General features: G+C 50.6%; 2 protein-coding genes across 2 annotated transcripts; both read right to left on the bottom strand.

Moving 5' to 3' along the window:
• Positions 1-850: 850 nt before the first annotated feature.
• FBXO39 (F-box protein 39) lies at positions 851-6,318 on the bottom strand. The gene is made up of 4 exons (XM_012779179.2): positions 6,210-6,318; positions 2,698-3,803; positions 1,475-1,651; positions 851-1,205 (listed from the first exon to the last, which is right to left on the bottom strand). Exons 2-4 carry the CDS (start codon positions 3,721-3,723, stop codon positions 1,077-1,079), a joined length of 1,332 nt encoding a protein of 443 aa, XP_012634633.1. The 5' UTR covers positions 3,724-3,803; positions 6,210-6,318; the 3' UTR covers positions 851-1,076.
• Positions 6,319-7,119: 801 nt separating this feature from the next.
• On the bottom strand, positions 7,120-20,169 carry XAF1 (XIAP associated factor 1). Its single transcript, XM_012779178.3, has 8 exons — positions 20,059-20,169; positions 18,441-18,576; positions 17,789-17,845; positions 17,123-17,420; positions 15,914-15,999; positions 10,035-10,376; positions 7,421-7,493; positions 7,120-7,285 (listed from the first exon to the last, which is right to left on the bottom strand). Exons 1-7 carry the CDS (start codon positions 20,088-20,090, stop codon positions 7,437-7,439), a joined length of 1,008 nt encoding a protein of 335 aa, XP_012634632.2. The 5' UTR covers positions 20,091-20,169; the 3' UTR covers positions 7,120-7,285; positions 7,421-7,436.
• Between the last annotated feature and the right edge of the window lie 1,295 nt (positions 20,170-21,464).

Below are 21,464 nucleotides of genomic sequence, written 5' to 3' on the forward strand. Positions count from 1 at the left end.
GGCTATGGAACAGACTCAGGAATGTATAATTACTCCTTACTTAAAACACACTAGATTTTTTTTTCCTAATTATAAAAATAACACACTGTCATTGTAGAAAAGTTGCAAAATATGGGGGAGCATAAAAAGGTCAATAAAAACCACCCATAATTCTACCACCCAGAGGTAACGGTTAACATTTTGGGTGCATGTCTTCTATGCTTAGAAAAAAATCCCTGCGTGCATTTTACATGATCGCTATCATACTCAACATACAGTTTCGTGTCCTACTTTTTTCACTTAACCTTGCATTAGGGACATTTCCCCACGACATTACAAATTCTTTGTAAATGTGACTGTCACGGCCACTTCCGGTTCAGCCCCGCACCTGAGGACTGAGTCGTCCCAGCAGGCTGCGTGCGATGCTGCCTGGATGGAAAAATAAAAGGGACCCAAGGAAAGCAGAGGCAGGAGATCTGGATCCACTAGGCCCATACGTCCTGGGTTCCTTTTGTGAGAGGGAGAGCCCTCTCTGAGCAGGACCCTTCTAAAAGTGAGGATTTTCCTGCCCCACCCGTGGACAGGCTGGTGGATTTCTATGCATCTGAGATCAGGACAGGCCAAGGTTAACGTCAGCAGGCTCTGACTCCAAGGCCAGCCAGGGTATAAAGTATTTCCAAATCGACAATGTCAGTAGACTCTCGATTCTATGTGCTTCAATGGCTAGTGACACACACCTGTTCGGTGTTATGCACAGGCTAGCAGGAGTCGGGATCCTCCAGCAAGAAGCTAGTCTGAGTTTTTAATTCTGTAGCACGGTGAGGGTGTCAAAAAGCAAAACCAAATGACAAAAAGAAAGATCACCCCTGGATAGTTGGTAAAGATAGCACTTTAAAGTCACCTGGGGCCTTCGTATCACCAGCAGTCCCAGCCTTTGCTGGGCCGTTCATGTTGGTACGGAACTGGCAAAAAAGGAGAGAGAGAGAGAGAGAGAAGGAAAAGGGGTGGGGGTTGGGGGATGCTCCAAGTGTGGTTCTACAAGAACCCGGTTTTCAAGTTCAAAGTGCTCCTGGCTTGCTTCCTCTGGAGGGCGCTCGTTACATCATGGGGTAAGCGATGACAAAATAGTTAAGCTCTGAATCGATCAGCTTTCGGTACTTTCTGTAAATGTCCCGCAGGGTCCTGTCCTCTTCATTCGTCTCATATCTGTTTGTGTAAATTCTCACCTGTGCCCAACGGAGAAACACCCCCACCCCCAACACACATGGTGACTACGTCATTCAGGACCCGCGACAGTAATCCAAATGCCCTACAAGAACAGATGTCAGCAGAATCGGGAAGAGCCCAAACCCAACTACTAAGGAGGAGAGCTCCAGATTCCCTCCTGTGAGATTGCTAATCTGTCCAGTGGACAGATCTCGGGCCTCTGTCCCGGGGCCGGAGCAGCGCCCCGGACAGCCCTGCTCCACCCTGCTCCATGCCACGGAGCACCCACCTTGAGCGTGCGCAGGGCGCACTGCCCCTCCTGCTGACTCTTCAGGATCCGCTCCACGAACTTAACATCGAGGAAAGCCCAGATTTTGAAGTAAAACAACTTCCTGCAGGACAAGATGAGGAGGTGCAGCTCCTCGTCCAGGGACTCGTGGTTGTTGTTGAACTCGAAAGTTAATTTCTGGAAGAGCAGCGAAGGGGGAGGTGTGTGTGAGCAGAGACGCTGTGACCGGCTGGGTCGGCCCACAATATTTCCCTGCCCTTGGTTTCCATGGTGGTCTGGGGGTCGGGGGGCTTTTTAGATAAGGGACACTGGACCTGTGGTTCTCAGAGGAAGAGATTCACGAATGATGGTGATCTCATTCAAGTCTGCAAAGCGTGGAATTTGGAGGTGGTGTGCTTGGAGTCCAGAGGCCAAGGTGCAGGTCCCAGCCCTGTGGGTGGCGGTGGGCCAGCTGCCAAACCACAAGTCCTTCTGCAGCACGGAACGGAACGATCAGGATGCTGTCTGTCCCGCCCACCCCAGGGTCATGTGGGTGTCAAATGCGGCATTAGCACCTTGCAGTCCACCCATGTTTGTCGCGGTATATATACACCTGTTAATATCAATCGTCACGACTGCTGTGAGGGCCTCCGGAGGGGCAAAGTGGCTCTGACTTGCTAGCTGGGAAAGCTGCTAGATTAGGGAACATCTCAAACCTCTGAGCTCTTCGGTGGCCTAAGTCACATTTGGCTTTTTGTTTGGTCTGGTCCTCCCCACGCTACCTTCCCAATTACCAGGCGCTGCTGTAACCAGACAGGTCCCCGCCGAGAGCTGACCACGGGAGGCACCAGGTGTCCTGTGTACTGCCGTGACCTGGTGGGAAGGTAGGCAGGGGCTGCCCGCCCGAGATTCACCTGAAAAGCACCTCCTGGCTCAGGCTTCCCAGCTCTGAGTGGGGACATAGGGACATTCCTTGGTTGACAGGCAACCAGAAAAGTCCTTGTGTCCTACATGTAGTAAGTGAGCCGCAGCTTTTGTCATCTACTGTGTGGTCTTAGGGGGAGGAGAGGGGGCTGAGTGTGGTAACATCTCCTAGAACCTCAATTTGAGATTGAGTGAGCCCGTGGGAGCCCAGCCAACAGTGGGGAGCAGCCGGCTCCCCCTCCCTCCACCACCTGGGAGGGGGCAGTGACCTGAGCGGCGGTCACTCCACACAAGTCTCCCTGCCCTCGCTTCCCACCCACCTGCAGAGTGTGCCGGAAGGTGGGCAGGAGATCCGTCAGAGTGGGCCGCATGGACCAGTCCGGGTCACTGAAGTAGCAGCTTCTCAGACTGATGCTTCTGACCGGGATCTCCTGCAGCAGGATCCGGGCCAAGCGCTCGTACTTCATCACCCGCTCGAAGAAGAAGTTCACCTTCAGGTTGGTGGCCTGCCTGGCCAGCTTGGCCCAGGACATGCCCCAGATGACCTGTCCGTGGGGGTCATGAATGTGGCATTTGATGTTTATGGTCCAGAGGGTGCTGGCGTTGTTCTCACACAAGTTCTCGAGCAGCTCGTCGGAGATACAGTTGTAGTTGAGGGTCAGGGCCGCCAGGTTGCGGAACGTGCCCATGGTCTTGTGGAACTGGGGGCTGCTGTAGACGGCCAGGTGGTGGCTGAAGTAGTCCTCGATGTTGAGCTCCGAGGCCAGGCTCTCGTTCCTCAGGTAGCTCAGGGAGTTGAGAACATGGCAGCCTTGCTCCACGGTCAGCCTGGCCCCTTTCAGGTTGAGATAATCCAGGTGTTTGCCCATTTTCTTTAAGAAGAAGCTCAAGCTCTTGATGAATGAGCTCCTGATGCTGTTTCTCCACACCAGGCGGTCCAGCTCCAGGTGCTGTATGGACAGGGACTTCAGGCGGTTGTTACTCTTGCCCAGGCACGAGAGAAGGCCCCGCATGGTGACCTGGAACTTCTTGGTCAAGACGGTGTTGTAAGGATTCAGGAATTTGATCTCCAGGTGTTCCAGATATCGCCCAAACTTCTTAACGTACCAGAGAGCCGACTCGAATTCGGATGCGTGCACCCTGGAAGGTCTCCCGCTGAAGGTGATGGTCCGGTATCGCCACAGGTCGGCCGAGTACATCATCTGGTTCCACTTTCTGCAGACCAGGGCGGCCCTGGACCTGTCCCTGTCTCCCAGCCACCAGAAAACACGACGCAGGCACACATCGGGCAGAGTGGCCCAGCAGCTCTGGTCTTGGGGCTGGATCAGCTCGCTTTCTTCATCCATGAAGGAACTGGGAGGGACGGTGCAGCTGTGTGGTAGGCAGGGCTTCCAGAAAGGAGGGAAGAAAAGCAATCACTTGTTTTCTGTGGGGAGTAAAAATGAACAGCCATTACCTGCCAAATAGAAATTAGACTCAATTGGACTAGCTTTCTCTGCGATCTTGTATGTATTAGGCACGGTGACAGGTGCAGGTGGCTCCATGATAAATGCATGATACAGTCCACACCTGTGTGACTTTCACGGTCTATTCAGGGACACAGACCAGCAGTCAATTACAACATGTGAGAAAAGTGAAAAAGGTTCAGGCAGACTCACAGTATAGGGTGGCACAAATAGAGGGTGACTCATTCTGTCTGGGTAAGGGAAGAAGAGAGGGTGGCTTGGAGGAGGTGACATCCAAGCTGGGGGTTTTTGTTTTTATTTTTATATTTGAGACAGGGTCTCACTCTGTTGCCCGGGCTGGAGTACAGTGGAGTCATCATAGCTCACTTAGCCTCTAACTCCTGGGCTCAAGTGATCCTCCTGCCTCAGCCTCCCGACCAGGCTGGGTTTTGAAGGGTGAGCAGGATTTTCAAGGCAGACCAGGTTGGCCTAGGAGTGGGAGTGGAGGGACCAGTGCATTCTGGACAGAAGGAACAATATGTGCAAAGCCACAGAACTGTGTACGTGATGTGCTCACATACAGGGAACTAACAACGGTTTAGTTATCTGGACTTTAACTTTTATGTGGGCAGGTGGTGGAGGAACTGGATCCAGGGGGAGTAGTGGGAGGTGCTGGATTAAGGGGCCCTGAGTGATGTGATGAAGACTATGTCATGGAGGCCAGGGATTCCCACTGTCCCCTCTCCCCGAGAGCTGGGAATTCGGACGCGGCCTGCCCCCTTCCCTGGATGGGAGGCACGTTCTGAGCTGTGGAGCTGAAGGTTGTGTTAATATCCAGGAGGTGCAGCAGCAGAACACGGGTGGGGAACCCAAGCTGGGGTCATGGAGAGCCATGGGGACTGCAAAGTCACATCCCCAGAAGTGATGTGGTCAGTCTTGAGGTGTAGAAAGGACACTGTGGGGAAGCAGAGGAAGGACACTTGGCAAATGTATAGTTAATGTTCCTAAGATTCCTTCATGTGGCGCTGTGTACATTTCCACCCATTGCATTTATTAGCTGAGTAGAACTCATGGCGGGCATCTTTCCTGTCCCCATCCTCTCTCTGCTGCTCCCAGCAACACTGCAATGGTGACAAGCATCCTCAAGCGAGCAGCTGTGCAGGTCTTCCTAGAGATTTCTCCAGGGACTTTGTCCCCACTACCCCTTCACTTTCCCTCAGCACCCACTGAACAGTTTGGCTCCTGTCTCCAGGCAGCCCTCCCACCTGCAGATCTGGACAGACTTCCATACGGATTTCACAGCAGCCTGCCCCACCCCTGACACAGGGCCCTAGTCGGGTCCCTGCCATATTCAGCCTGCCCCCTTGTCTGTCCCCACTGGGCCGGCGCCTGCCCCTTTAGATTATCTGGGTCCTTGCCTCTCTCTCCCAAGGGACCTACCTACACCTTGAGGCTAGTGACATCCTCATTCTGCTTTTGAAAAAGAGAAGGCACTTAATTAAATAATGGAGAAAATTCACAAATGCAGAAATAGGAATGTCTCTTCAGTCACTTGTAAACTGCCCAAGGAGAGGGGCCCCCACAGCACTCGGCTCTGAGAACAGCTCCTGCAAGGTGCTCCAGCAAAGCTGTACCAATTCCAAAGCGCCACCAAGCTGCTCACTCTAGCAAAGTCGGAAGTCAAAAGAATCAGCAGAAAGGGAAGGATGGGGGGGGGTGTAGAATAGGTCTGGTGGGCTGGAAAGGTTGTTGCAAGAAGCCCCCAAGTCATGCACAATTCCCAGGAATCCCACCCACCCCCAGAACTCATCAGAGGCCGCTTAGCTTAGGCGGTTGGATCCTAGCTCTGTCAGCTGCTGTTGTGTGACCTTAGGCAAGCTGATTTCTTTGTGTCTCAGTCCTCACATCTGTAACAGGGGTAAAGGCTGCGCCTGTGTCCTAGTGTTGGGTGGATTAAAGGCGCTGATATACCGGAAGCAGCAGAGCAGTGCCTAGCGCATAGTCAGTGCTAGGCGCGCGCTGGCTGCCAGTAGTGAGCAAGTTGGTGCCAGGGACGTTCTGCGAGATCCGGGTCAGGATGATGCGAATACGCCCATTTTACAAATGGGGAATGCTGGAAGGTTCACAAAGTTTCCCGGTGGGACCGTGAAGTAGGCAGGGAGGTGAGATCAGAACCCAGGCTAGGACTCCCACCCCTAGGCTTGGTCCGCCACATCGCACAGCTGCCACCCAGGCAAGGAACCCTAAGGATGTCCTACACCTGGGGCAGGGGAGGGAGCTGGGAAACTGCCGTAGCCAAAGATGCTCCCGAGAGGAGGCGGGTGAGGAGGGCAGCCCGCCCCTCCCCCGGGCGTCCCGCCGCACCCCGTCCTGCGCCCGCGCGTTACCCGCTGGCTGCGCCCCGCTGGCCGCGCGGGGTCTGGGCTGCAGGGACCGGGGGCGCGCCTGCCTGCTCCGCCCGCGCCGCTGCTGCTCGGACGCCAACTCCGCCAGCGCCCGGGGCCGCGCCTGGACCTCGCCCAGGCTCGATGCCAAGCGCCGGGCCGCCTTTGTGACGCGCCGCCCCCTGCGGGACTCTGCTAGTCCGCACCGGCCGCCGGGGCGCAAACCTGGAGTTGCCAGATGAGTCGATCGCGCGCGTGGAGGGCGAGACGGGCCCCGCGCAGACCGTCCGGGACGGCGCCCCGGCCAGGGGCTGGGAGGCAGGAGGCGCGACCCCCTGCGCTCCAGGCGAGGATGGGCACGGCCCCCGCCCTGCCCCCTGCGTGCGACAAAGAGGTTCAGCGCGGAACGTGGGGTCAGGCCCGTTCAGTTCTCCGCCTTTCCCGTCCTGACCCAGGCCTGGGGGCTCCTGGCTTCTCCTTTGGAAGCCGCCGCTGCGCGGTCAGCCCGTGGGCTCCGGTTTCGTCTCCTTAGACGAGGTCCCGCAGGACAGCCTCAGCAGACCCCGCTCGCCCCGCGACAGACAGAGCGTGAGAACCGCGCCACCTTTCCAGTTCCGGGAGGGTGGGGCGCACCCATCTTCCTTGGCCCTTCCCTGCCCTGGCAGAGGCCAGCGCCCTAAACGGGGTCTCCCCAAAGCCCAGACAGACAGGTAGGGTCCCCCAGGCCGCCCTCCCTGCCCCAGGCCGTCGAGGCCGCCCTTTGCACCGCACCTGGCCCTCGCCCACCGCACAGTCTCTCTTCTCTGTCCCTCCGTCCTTCCCTGCCTTCTGTCGCTCTCCCTTCCCTGCGCTCTGCTGTCCTCCCTTGGCCTGGAAAACCAGTGTGGAATCCAAATAAAGGCCAACAAGAAACTTTCAGGGAGGCGATTTTATTTTGCAGGGACGAAGCTGGGTTCTGTAAGGTGTCTGGGCTGTGAGGCCCCGAGGCTTAACCCGAAGTCTCAGGCAGAAGAACTGGAACCTTTTTTTTTTTTTTTTTTGGCTGGGTTTATGTGCAGCTCTTGGGCAAACCAATATCTCTGTTCAAAAGAAGGAAAATAGTTAGTCCAAACCTTTTCTTTTAAATCCCAATGAATAAACCCGTGCCTTTTCACAAGACCACAGAAAGCAGGCAGGAAAGCCAGCTTTGGGAAGGAAATCTAAATGGGTAGTACCTTTTCTTTTTGAAGTCTAGCTGGAATTTCTCACTTGTTTTCCTTTCGATGAGGCTAACCACCAGCATTTCTCCTAAAGAAACATATTTTAAAAGTTTGTTATGTTTAAAGTGGAATGTGCTGGCTCCTGGAATATCTCTGCATATTGCTGTCCCCGGTTGCAGAGCCCCTGAGCCACAGGGCCCCAGCAACCAGGGGTGATGGCTTAGGAAAGACATGGAGCCCACTGAGCCAGGAGGGGGATGGGAGGCTTGTCACCTTCAGGGGGTGGAGGGCCAGATAAGAGAATCCCACACTCCCACACCATGGACTCTTATGCAGCTATTTAAAAAAAGAGAGAGAGAGAGAGAGAGAGAGCTACATAGTCTGACTTGGAGGGATTTCTGTGGATGTCGTTGAATCATAACATTAAGACGTAAAGAACCGTATGTAACAGGGTTGTGTGTGGTTATTTAATTAAGTTGCCAAATAAAATACAGGATGCCCCGTTAAATTTTAATTTTAGTGAAACAGAGAATCATTGCATGGGACATACTTACACTAAAAAAAAATGTCTTTGTTTTTCTAAAATTCAAATTCGACTAGGTGTCCTGTAGTTTCATTTGCTAAATCTGGCAACCCTACTATATAAGGATGGAGAAGGGTGTGGAAGGAAACACACCCAATTGTGGGAGGCAAGGGAAAATGGCACGAATAGCACCCCTGGTAAGCCTGAAATTAGTCCATTTTTGTAAAATTATAAGCTTCTGTGCATATATAAATGCATAAAGAAGTTAGTAAAGAAGATTTGGGCCTACCATTTTGTAAGGCGTGTGCATCATATATTAAGCGAAAAAGGTAAATGGCAGAGTAGTGAGCATAGGTAGGTAGTATGTGGGGGAAAGAAATAATTCAAACCCTGTTTATGTTTGTTCAGGTTTGCAGGAGCAAAGCCAAAGTTTTGAAAAGGTGCCCATGAGGCTGTTGAAATTGGTGTCTTGGGGCATGGGATTGGGGAACATGGGGTGGTAGTGGGGGATGATTAGCTTTTGTACTTCCTTTTGTGGTATTATATCAACTAGTTACAACAAAATCTAGTACTTTTGTATTTTGAAAAACATCAAAGAGTGGAAAAAAAATTTTTTTTTTTTTAAATTTTTTTTTTTTTCTCATCCATAGGGACTGATTTCAAGGAAAAAAAAATTTTTTTTAAGTGAGGCATCCTGTCTGGAGATTACAGGCACACACTTTGCAGCTATGTACATGTGGATGCCAGGCTAGATTCTGCTACTCTCTAATTATGTAACTCTTGGGAAGCTACTATTTCTGTCCATTTTCCTCATCTGTAAAGTGGGGATAAAATGCATGCTTATTTTTTTTTTTTTTTTTTTTGAGACAGAGTCTCGCTTTGTTGCCCAGGCTAGAGTGAGTGCCATGGCGTCAGCCTAGCTCACAGCAACCTCAAACTCCTGGGCTCAAGTCATCCTACTGCCTCAGCCACCTGAGTAGCTGGGACTATAGGCATGTGCCACCATGCACGGCTAATTTTTGTATATATATTTTTAGTTGACCAATTTCTTTCTATTTATAGTAGAGACGGGGTCTCCCTCTTGCTCAGGCTGGTTTCCAACTCCCGACCTCGAGCAATCCGCCCTCCTTGGTCTCCCAGAGTGTTAGTATTACAGGCGTGAGCCACTACGCCCAGCCACATGGCTATTGTTTACAATGAAGATTAACCATTTGTAAAGAGCTTTGCATTGCAATTGGCACACAATGATTAACGACCTTTAATGCAATTCTTATTATTACTAGAAAATAATCTAAGATGTAAAAGTCAGGATAGTCAGGGAGATGGCTGCAAACCCGGATCTGCTTGAAGCAAACCTTGATCTGCTGGAGGCAAGCCACCAACTGACCTAGGATCTTGACCAAGACACTTCTGATATCTCAGTTGCCAGATCTATACCACGAGAGAGATAGTCTGGGTACTCTCTGCTTCATTCATTCACTCAACAGTTTTTTTGTTTTTTTTTTTTTTTTGAGACAGAATCTCACTCTGTTGCCCAGGCCAGAGTGCCATGGCATCAGCCTAGCTCACAGCAACCTCAAACTCCTGGGCTCAAGCAATCCTTCTGCCTCAGCCTCCCAAGTAGCTGGGACTACAGGCATGTGCCACCATGCCTGGCTAATTTTTTCTATATATTTTTAGTTGGCCAATTAATTTCTTTCTATTTTTATTAGAGAAGGGGTCTCGCTCTTGCTCAAGGTGGTTTTGAACTCCTGACCTTGAGGGATCCACCCGCCTTGGCCTCCCAGAGTGCTAGAATTACAGGCATGAGCCACTGGGCCCGGCCTACTCAGCAGTTTTTAAACACTTGCTGTGTGTCAATGCCTGGGTTTGAAGCTGGAGACACAGAGATGAGAGATCTGGCTCTACCTTCAAAGTGACCCAGTCTCTGGAAGGTGATGCAAATGAACCAGGTAGTGGGTGCTAAGAGGGGGTGCATTTGGGCACACGGAGAAGGGGAGACAGAGAAGGGTTTTTCCAGCCACAACATCTGCAAATATCCTGCAGGTCTTGGATTTCTTTGACACTGTCCAGGAGAGCAACGACAAGAACAGAGAGGCTGCGTACCTGATGCTGATTTAGGGTCGGCAGGGGCAGTAGGATGCCACACTGAAGACATCTCCTCAGAATGTCATAGGCTGCCTCATCTTCTATAGAAGACGCGGTCCTGGTCTTGAACTCGGACTGTGAAGGCAGATCCACAGTTTTGTTTTTGCCTCTTGGTGCTTGCTTTGATGAACTTTCAGAAGGAAGAGGAAATCTGTTTATATTTTTTGTCTTTGGACGGACATCTTGCTGTGCCGTGGAAGTTTGATGTTCAGCAGTCCGACTTGGAAGAGATGGAGGAGGAATCTGGGGCTTTCCAAGTGGAAAATGTTTCTCAAACTCTGAGTTTGGACAGCATTTTCCCTGCAAATTAAAAAACGACTTCAGCTTTAATGGTTGGACAATACAGTAGACTAGGTAACACAAAAACTTCCCACTATAAACACTTAGGGATGCTGGACAACATATGACAAACATTCCATTTAAGTTCATAGCTGATTTTGCAGGAAAGAAAGAAAACTTTGCATTCCAGGAATGAAGGCCTAGTTGGTTGCTACGGTTTGAATGTGTCCCCTCCAAAATTTGGGTGTTGCCAATGTGATGGTATTGAGAGGTAGGGCCTTTAGAAGGTGATTAGGCCGGCCATGAGGACGCTTTTCTTGTTAGTGGGATTAGGACCTTATAAAAGAAGCTTCATACAGCATTTGGCTGGCTTGCTCTTCTGCCTGCCGTACTAAGATATAGCAAGAAGGCCCTCGCCAGACACCAAACTGGCACCTTGGTCTTCCCGGCCTCCAGAACTGCGAGAAATAAATGTCTGTTCTTTATAATTACCCTGTCCGTCGTATTCTGTTATGACAACACAAATGGCCTAAGACACCAGGTAAGCACATGAGCTGACACTGGTTGTGGGAAATGTGGGGTCAGTTTTGTGATTAGGGGCTTGGATGACAGAAATGCCCCATCCGCAGAAGTGGGAAAGTAGAAGTAAGAAGCCACTTCTCCTGCACAAAGCTGGGAACTTTAAAGGCTAAATTATGGTGGCTCAGAGAAAAGAATCAGCTAATTAGAAAGGGCAAGTGGCAAGGAAGCTTTTCTGCCTTGAGCTGATATTTAGGTGTGGGGAAGAAAAAACTCATGCCCCCAGAAAACTCAAAATCACAAGTCTGTATTATTCCTGTGTTTGGGGTTCAGATTTACGTTAGCCTCATGGTTTAGGCATCCCCAAGCAAAAGAATTAACATAAAAATTAGGATATCTGGCAGGAAAAAAATGACAAAATTCCTCTGGAGGTTACATAGCCTCAAAATAGGTCATAGAGGATTTTCACAGAGTCCCACCAAATAGAGATTCACAATCCAAAATTACAAACACAGGGAAACGATCCACCTCAGGTAAGGGCCACAGCCATCCATCACCAGTAGCAGGATTAGCTTCCAAGAAGTTCAGATAATAGAATAGAAACTGTAAAACAAACTAATTAAAGGTGATCAAAACAAAGACAAGAATAGAATCCCACAAAAGCAGAATAGGCAGATTTGAAAGAAATTGAAGTCGAACTTCTAGAGATGAAAAATAAAGATGATGAAACTCAAAGGATAGGTTGAAAACAGCAGATGAGATTTGACCAAGAAAGAATGAATCAACTTGAAGATAGATTTGAGGAAATTACCCAGAATATAAGAGAGAAAATGTGAAAGGTTAAGAGATGTGAAACTGGAATGAGAAGGCCTAATACACATCCATTGTATTCCAGAGCGAAGGTTGGGAGAATGTGGGACAGTTGGAGAATGTTGGGAATTCAAAGAATAACAGATGAGGATTTCAGAACTGATTAAGGACATGAATCTCTTTATTCAGAAAGGAGGAATCCTGAGCAGGAGAAAAAAAAAAAAAAAAAACTACCTAAGCACGTTGTTCTGAGCAGGATGAATACAAATAAATCTACTCTTAGACACATCACAGATAAAAGGCAAACAGGATCTTGAAATCAACTAGAGAAAAAGATTATCTACCAAGGAATGGTAATTAGACTGAAAGGAGACCTATCAACAGCTATAATAGAGGTGAGAAGACAATGGAATAATCTTCAAAATGCTAAGAGAAAACAGCTGCTATCTCAGAATTTGATATCCAGTTAAACCATTATTTAAGAATAGACTGGGTGTGATGACTCACACCTGTAATCCTAGCACTCTGGGAGGCCGAGGTGGGAGGATAGCTTGAGCTTGGGAGTTGAAGACCAGCCTGAGCAAAAGCAAGACCCTGTCTCTACTAAAAATAGAAAAAATTAGACCAGAAACTAAAAATAGAAATAAAAAATTAGCTGGGCATGGTGCCGAGGCAGGAGGATCCCTTGAGCCCAGGAGTTTGAGGTTGCTGTAAGCTAGGCTGATGCCGTAACACTCTAGCTCAGGCAACAGAGTGAGACTCTGTCTCATAAAAAAAAAAAAAATGAATGCAGGGGAGAAAAAAGGCACATTTTCAGGCAACTAAAGATTTACTTTAGGTTCAGACTGGCAACCAAGGTTGCTTGTTAAAATGAATTACTGCGATATTAGTTTTAGGAAAAGAAAAATCTTACCTAGAGAGAAAGCTTGGTATCCAAAAGAGAAGGGTAAACTTGTGAGTATATCCAAAAAGGTATGAATTGCATAAATAGCCATAATAATAATAATCACTAAAGAGTAGTAGTATGAAAAGATGAAACAAAATTTTGGCCGATAAAGACAGGAGAAAAAATAGATGGTGACTGTGTACCACTAGTTCAAACATATTGCTATAAAGGGGAACAAAGAAACAAGATGGTAGCTGGAAGGAAATAGATTAGGAGAGTTATTTTTTGTTTTTCTGTTTTGGGGTCATGTTAACATAAAGTTAAAGACTGAGAACCATAAAACCACCTAGTATACATGATTTTAGTCCCTAATTTTCAAATAAAGAAATAGAATTCTTTTCATCTAAGTCCAAAGATAGTACTGAGATAGGGAACCATTAGTAGGCATTGCTTAATGCAGAATCAAAAAGCCCCTAATCACCCTGATATACAAAACAAAAACAAAAACCCAAAACAAGATGTGGCAACAGAACAAGTTAACAATGATTGGAACCACGATGGCAAAGAAATAGGTCATTACAGGCGCGGTGGCTCACGCCTGTAATCCTAGCACTCTGGGAGGCCGAGGAGGGCGGATTGCTGGAGGTCAGGAGTTCGAAACCAGCCTGAGCAAGAGCGAGATCCCGTCTCTACTATAAATAGAAAGAAATTAATTGGCCAACTAATATATAGAAAAAATTATCCGGGCATGGTGGTGCATGCCTGTAGTCCCAGCTACTCGGGAGGCTGAGGCAGCAGGATCGCTTGAGCCCAGGAGTTTGAAGTTGCTGTGAGCTAGGCTGATGCCACGGTACTCACTCTAGCCTGGACAACAAACAAAGCAAGACTCTGTCTCAAAAAAAAAAAAAAAAAAAATAGGTCATTTCTTGACCTTGCAGCTTTTTATGCCTTCATTATAATACGTTATGAGCTGCTAGAAGAAAGCATGACACCATGACAGTTCTAGGAGGGACCTTATAAAAAGGGTCCCAGTTCTAGGAAATCACACCCCCTTTGTAAGAAAGAATATGAATATTCCCCCCCCTGCTTAGCTTATGATTAAGCCATTGCTTAAATAAAGAAATTAAAAAACCCCACAGGTGCTGTCCTCCTCAGCAGGGACAATTAGCCTCTACTCTGTCTGTGGAGTAGATCTTCTGTATTTCTTGAATAAAACTTGCTTTCACGTTAAACCACTGGCTTGCTCCCGAATTCTTTCTTGCGCTAAGCCAAGGACCCACTTGGACTTTAAGCGATTCCCAGCATCAGGAATGACTTTCCTGTGTCTGTCGTACCATCGATATAAGTATCTGGAAGTATTACTCCTTAGAAAACGATATCAATAATAAACGTTAGAACATCCCAAAGTGAACAGTTTTGAGACGTTTTTGTTGTCTACGCGTACAGCTCATTTAACATATCCCTGTTGTAGGAGAGAGGGGGGAGAATTGCTGGAGCAATGCAGCAGTGACCTTGTGTGACCTTGTGTAGGCAAAAAGAAGGGATGTAGTGCCCCAGTGGCGGGGAGGGACAGGTTTAAGATAGGAACGTAGGAAGCTCCTCTGTGGCAATGGGGGGAAGGCAGAGTGTGTGAGTGTGAGCGTGCACGTCGGTGGGGGGGTAGACCTGGGGTTGCGTGCCTTCTTTTCATGAAGAAGTAGATAAATCATTATCCCCATTGTCCTCGAAAGAAGAAAGAAGCTCAAGGGGATTACACAGCCAGTAAGTGGCAGAGCAGAGCTAAAGTTCAGGGTTTCTGACCACAAATTCAGTTCCATATTTATCAGAGCTCCCCGCCTGCTTGAAGCCTGAATTCAGATAAATGTGTTGGTGACCTTAGTTGCTGGTCTGGACAATTTTTTGAAGGGGGGTGGTCAGCTTCACTCTTGTTTTGGTGCTCATCAAGTGTCTTCTGATTCAATCAGAAGACACGGGGGCCACGCATATAATAGAATAAGCATGGGAAGGAGGGAAAACGAGTTCACAGGTGATTTCATTGTGTGGCTGAGGATGAGAATCACGTGGTTGGTGCAGCACTTCTCAGACTTGAGACATCTGGGAAACCTCGGGACCCTGAACATTCCGATCGAGCATGTCTAAAGGGAGGGCCTGGGAGTCTGCTTCTCTAACCGGCTGCCAGGGGTTGCTCCTGCCGCTGAACCACAGACGACACGCGAGAAAGCAAGAAGCCGAGAGGTGGAAACGATCCCAATGTTTGTCAGCAGATTGATGGGAAAGCAAAATGCGGTCTGACCATCAAAAGGCCAGAAAAGGAAGAAAGTGCAACTCCAACATGGGTGAACCTTGAAAACATTACGCTAAGTGAAAGAAGCCAGATACAAAAGGCCACCTACTATACGATTCCATTTATGTGAAATGTTCAGAATAGGCAAATCCGCCGAGACAGAAAGCAGAGTCTGGTTGCCAGGGGCGGGGAAGAGGGGGGAGTGCGTAGTAGTTACTAAGGGGCATGGGATTTCTTTTGAGGATGATGAACATGTCTGGACCTAGATTGCCCCGACACTGTGAATGTACTGCCACTACAGTAATGGTCAATTTTATGTTATACGCATTTCACCTCAATAATAATAATTAAAAAAAAACCCCACAAAGCTGGATCATCGCTGGGATCTCTTTAGCTTTGATATTCTATAGTTCTAGGAATTAAAGGGTTAAGAAAGGTAAACACCTCTCTGCTCAAGGCAAAAGGAGGTGAATTCCCTGGAGAGAAGCCTTGGCAAGTTTCCCGAGGGGACATGCTCCCTCCTGTGCAAAGAGGGGGCCGCTGGGCACAGCCTCACACTGAAAGGTGCTCAGGGCCGTGAAGAGAAGACTCTGTGAATGTCCCCAGGCAAAATGGAGCAATCAGTCACATCACTGGATCTCTATAGAGTCTTTTTTTTGTACCCAGCGCTGGTATCAGGAAGACGGAACAAGTCGTTCACTTTTGCCGGGGAGCTCACAGTCTAACAAGGGAGACTGCAGGACGGGCCTGGGATGGAAAGACAGGCCCTGTTGAGGACCAAGTTGCAACGTCCTGGCCCAGAGGGTCGTAGATGGCCCGAGGTGATCAGGGGTGATCAGGCCCCTTGAAGGGGTGAGCACAAATGAAGATCGATTATCCATGCTAAATCAGCCGGAAGCAACTCACTAAAACCCTTTTTCGAGCAAAGCAGATGATAAATATGGGAACCTCTAACATCTGTGCTGTGTAAAACCGGGCCCTGCATCTGCCTTCCCTATCGCCCTTTTGAAATGTGGTCTAGCTACTGGCACCGTTAGAAAATGACTAATTGCTACTCACCGTATGGTGCAAATACTCATTTTCTGGAATCATCTGGTCGCAGTAATGACAGGAGATTTCCCTTTCAGGAGCTGAAGTTCCTTCCCCTGGATAAGCACAGAAACAACACCATAAATGATTGCCCTTGACAATGGCTAGCCCAGTTCTCCCACAGCTGCCTGCAGGGCCTGTGCTCATGAGTATGAACTGCCCCCAGGCCTGCCTGGCCTTGAGTCCCCTGCACTGCCAGCGTCCCCGACCACACAGGCAACCCTTGGCTGAGTCGCCCACGTCATTCCCTTCATGGCCACAGACGAGCACTCAGGGCTGCAGCAGCCCTGATGGAGAGATGCATTCCTAAAGCAGGACTGGTCGCTAAAGAGATGCAGGGAGCCGCAGCCATGGATGCCAATCCTACCCCTTCTGACTGCTCCTTCACCCGCCCGGTTTCCAAGGTCTGTGATCAGACCAGGTGTTGGTTGCACACGTCCTTGTTGATGGTGTCAGTGCCGTGTTATGCTGTGTTGATGAAGTTGTGTTGAAGACGGTGTTGGTTGTGTTGAAGCCCAGCCATGCTAGAATGAGGGGAGTGTACGTGAATCACTCACTCCCCAGTGTTTCACTGGCCACTTAGACCTTGGGTAGATTGTTTACCAGGAGAGAGTTACTGTCCCAGGGGTTTTAGTCTCTCTCCCATGTTACCACGTTCCCAAAACAACCAGTGAAGTCAAACAAAAGATCTGTCACTTTGATGGCTGTGTCCTCAGTAAATGCACATCGTAAAGAGGTAATTGGGTCACAAGAACGTGAAATGGTACCAGGGAGCCAACACATAGGCGGAAGGCCAGGGGCTGCAGCTAGCTCCCTTTCTGTCCCTTGCTGATAGAGGAAAAAGCTCTAGATTTGGCGCCAGGAAACTTGGGTGTCCGTTCTTATTTCTGCCTCCCGCAAACCCCTGCTTCATGCTGTGCGTAGGTTTCTCATCTGTGAAAGGATGCAGGGGGACTTCGCCAAGCTGGGCTTGTGCTGGAGGAGTTCAAAGAAGCCTCCTGTTTTCTAGGGCCCCCTACATGGCCTTCTTGTCTGTGCAGCTGCCAGGCCCCACCCCTGGCCTCCTGGTCCCCCTGCACCAGTCGTTTGAAAGACCAAGGCAGACACACAAGAAGGCCACTCTAACACATGGCTCAGAGCTGGAGTAGCCAGATGAATCACGGCCTTCAAAACACGTACCCTTGTCATCCATCCTCCTGAGAGTTTCCGTTCCTCGCATCCCATCCGGGAGAGGCTCTGGTCCTTGGAGTGTCCCTCTCCCACGGGGGCCTGTGTGTTCGCCTTTCCTGAGCGGGGCCTGTTCGCCCCGACAGACGTCTCTGTGCTGGGCCAGCACTCGGAGCGTGACGGACCAGCCGCAGTCTGGGCACAGCTCTGTCCGCTTGCCACAGTGGACCTCGTGGACCTCCAGCTTGCTGAGCCCCATGGCCAGCTGGCAGAACTTACACTGGACGGGGCGCTCCTGGCATTCCTCGGCCTGTGGGGGGCAGCAGGAAGGGCGTGATCACCGGCCCCAGTGACTGTAGGCCGATCAGGGACAGGTGCCCATCCCCCCAGGGATCGGAAGCCAATAAGAGAAAGCAGGTGGGAAGGGCCAGAGTGGGGGACTGCCCTGGGGAATCCAAACTCTCTCGGGCTCGGGCTCGTGGTCCAGGGACAGCCCAACCGACCAGCATCCGGGGACAGGAGGACCTGTGTCCCTGTGGTGGGCTAGTTCTCCACCACTCTCCCAGCCTACTGGGGTGAGAAGAGAGTGGTCAGGTGGAAACCCCCCCTCCCCTGTCCCTCTCCTCCTCCCAGCTTGGCTTGCTTGGCTCTAAAGGAGAACTCACACGTGACTCTCACCTCATGGAATTCCAGCAGGGCCTTCTGCACTCTCTGCTGACACATGGCACCCGCGACCTAAACACAGGAGAGACATGGTTCCACCCAGCACCCAAGGCCTTTCTTTCTCCATGTCCACCTTGGTGATGGTGTTCCGGGTCTGAGTCTGTGGGCTCCTAGGGGACAGGGATCAGGTGCGGCTGCCTCAGCCTCCCTCTAGCACCCAGCCCAGTGCTCAAGAAGTGTTCGCTGGACCAGGTTGAGCTGAAATGGATGCCTGAGCTTGGGGATCTCCAGAAAGACAGAAGAAGGGGCCCAGGACGGATGGAGATGAAAAATTAGGCAAAAGAGTCAGCTCAACCTGACTGCCTTCTAGAACCCTCCTTTCCACTTTTCCTCTTCACAGATCTCCAAAGAACATCCAACCTTTCCTGAAACAGGGACCCCTTGCCTTGGCCAGCCCCATAAGCCTGTAGGGAGAGAACTGGACATAGGGACACTGGGGGGTGACACAGTTTAGCATGAGAAGGATGGGATTACCATCTCCTCTTCCCAGACCAGGCTGTGCATGGAGGGGCTAAACGACTTCCCCACACCAGCACCCTGAGTCGCTGCAGAGAGGACTGGACCCTCGCCCACCCCCCAGGCCCCGTCCCTCCTGCCTCCCCCTCACCTGCTGGTGGCTGTTCTTGCAGTGCTCCTCCATCTTCGCCCCTGGCACGGCCTCCTCACACTCTGGGCAGGGGACAAGGAACCGCAGGCAGTGGGCCTCATGGAGGGTGAAGTGAGCAGAGGCCACCTTTCTTTTGCTGGAGGATTGAGAGTGGGGAAGAAAAATGGACTTATTTTCATGGTGTAAAACAGGGAGCCACATTTCACACCGGGGCTAGGTCCACAGAGCCTTCAGCACTGAAAATATGGTGCTGGTGACATCAGCTGCCCCCGGATGCTCCCTGTGCTGATCCAAGATCGGGACAATGCGACACTGCATAATAGGTGTAAGGACTCTCTGCAAAGGTCTTGCTCTGTGCCCAGGGAGAAGGAGGGAGGGGTTAGAAAGAACACAAGGAAACTTCTAGAGGAGATGTATGGCTTCGTTATCTGGATCATGCAGATGGTCTTAAGGGTGCATGTAACATGTCAAAACTCATCAAATGGTGCACTTTAAAAACATACAGTTTATTCTATGTCAATTATACAACAGTCGAGCAGTTTTAGAAATGAAATAACAAGTATTGAATTCTTTCCAATCTTTTCTCCTGTTTTCTGGCACCCCTGCGTGGCCCACAGCTGGTTGGCAACACAGCCCCACCCTGCCCGGGCTTCCCGCCAGCCAGGGCAATGCCAACTTCCAGAATCTTCCTGCACGAACTTCTCAAGTCTCCGAGAGCAAGGGGATGTCCACCTCTCCCCTGCCTCAGGATCACCTGTGCTAACCCGCAGAGAGGCCCCAAGTCTCTTCTGGGCGACCCCGATAAATGAAGGCTTCTGAGTCTTCCACTTCCTGGGGCAGGGCGGTTTTCTCTAAAAATCCTCCTCACTGAGAAATGCCTCCTTCCCTTTCCATCAGCTCGTGCTTGGGAGAGAGGAGGCTCAGTGGCTGCAGCCGTGAAGGCACAAAGGACCTTTGGGGGGTTGCATGCCCAAGTCCCTGGCACGTGGGACGCAGCCAGAGAGGGACAGTCAAAGCTTCGCTTCTCTTGCTCTGTGCAGGCAGCTTCTCCCTCACTCCCCCTGCTCTTTCCCCCCTGCTGGGCCTGGCCCCTTCCCTCCTCTGCCCTTCTTCCTGGGCTGGGGAGAGCCGCAGGGGCAAGAAGGGTCTGGGTGGAGCAAAGTTCCCTGCGGAGGGTCCCCTCTAACTCTTGCCACAGGTAGGGGCTTTGAGAGGGGGCTCTTCACGGGGCCAGGTCCCCCCCAGTCAGAGGTGTGACCCCGGCCCCTACCCTGCCCTCCCTGTCCTGTGCCCCCTGCCCAGCCCTGTGCTCCCTTCCAGCTGAGGATGGGAGCGGTCTGTCAGCCCCTTCCTTTCAGAGACTGGTGCGAAGGCCGCATCATCAGAACCCCAAATTAGGACCCAAGATGTGACAAGTGCGAGTAGCCCAGTAGGGACAGTTGGCCTGGCTACTGGGCTTCAGGACTGTCCCAGAAAGTCTGAGATTTCTGGGGAAGGGGGGAGGATGCAGTGAGGGGAAGGTAATGCTGGCCACCTACCCCAGGGGCTCCCGGGTCCCACCAGCCCTGCCCTGCCTGCCCTCTCACTGTTGGCCGCTGGGGAGAAAGCGCCTTCTTACCAGTTCCTGCACACCTGGAAGGCTCCTTCCATGTTCTGGTCTCTGGAGTAGTTCTGTGGAGTTTCGTTTCTTGCAGACAAGGAAACAAAACTGAAAGTGTCCCAGTGGGCCGGCCCACAGCCTCGGGGAGGGAGGAGAGTCTCAGAAAGCTCAGCGCAAAACTGCTGCAAGCTTCCCGTGGTGGCTGGACACTTCCAGGAAGTCCCTCTGCAGCACGCCAGGCCCTGCCATCTCCCTCGGCCTGTGCTGTCACCCCGTGCTGCTGTCACAGGCAGTTTCTACCACCCTGAGGCTGGGAGCCAGAGGCTAGACCTACCCAGGGCAGCAGCCGGTCCCCTCACCCAGCTGGCTTCTCCCTGCCTGGGTCTCCATCCTGTTTCCCAAACCACAGACCTCCCTGTCCCTGCTCCCCTGCTCCTGCCTGGTCCTTCCCCTGCAGGAAACAGGGAACTCGCCACCTTGAACTTGAGGGCTGCTCTCTAAAAGCAGCTCCTGGACCTCTTGCACCCTGCTCTGTCCCAGTCGGTGATGACTTTGAAAACAGGGTCCTCAGAGGAACTAGAGATGCAGGGTGGTGTGAGCCCAGACTATCAGCCTTGGAGTCGCATCCTGGGAGTGGGGTCACATACCACGTGGCAGCTCGGTGGCCCGGGACAATTGCCAATCTCCCCGAGCTGTTCCTCTTTCATTTGTAAAATATTAATTGCAACAAATACTAATATGAAGCTAAGGTGACAGGCACTGTGAGGAGGTTCTATTATCATCACTCCGCCTCCAGATGAAGAAACTGAGGCACGAAGGGGCTGTGCAATTTGCAAAGCTACACAGCCAATGGGCAGCAGAATCCGGTTTCACATCCACTTGGTGTCTCCCCTGGAATGGGCACACAGTCAGGAGATCTGAGTTCGAATCCTGACAGTGTCATCAGCTGGCAGATTCAGTCCTCTTGGCTTTTCTGGGCTTCTCTGGGCTTTCTCACTCGTGAGACTACACTGGGGACCTGGGGGACTTTAGGAGTCCAGTGGTTTCTAGAAATTGCCTGCGAAATTGCCTTCATGTGAAGATGTGCCTTTTCCTGAGGAGACACCAATGTTTTCATCAGACTCTCGAAAAGGGGTCCACGACCCCAGACAGTTATGAACAGAGACCAGTTGGCCTAAAGTCTTTGGTTCCTTGAGATCCAAAGAAACCAAGTTCTGTTAAAGGCAACATATGTCCAAAATTATACATGCATACTTGAATCGAGTGAATCTAAGACATTTGCAAGTTTGTCTACTTGTGTTCATTTTGTTTCACAGGAAGAAGCGTGGTGTTATGAGCTAGATAGATAAAAGTGACAAAACAGCGTGTCTAACAGCTCAGTGAGAATTGGAAAAATTTGCTAATAATTGTAACCCTATTAGGAA

The sequence above is a fragment of the Microcebus murinus genome, chromosome 18 (assembly GCF_040939455.1).
Source record: "Microcebus murinus isolate Inina chromosome 18, M.murinus_Inina_mat1.0, whole genome shotgun sequence".
Classification (NCBI taxonomy): domain Eukaryota; kingdom Metazoa; phylum Chordata; class Mammalia; order Primates; family Cheirogaleidae; genus Microcebus; species Microcebus murinus.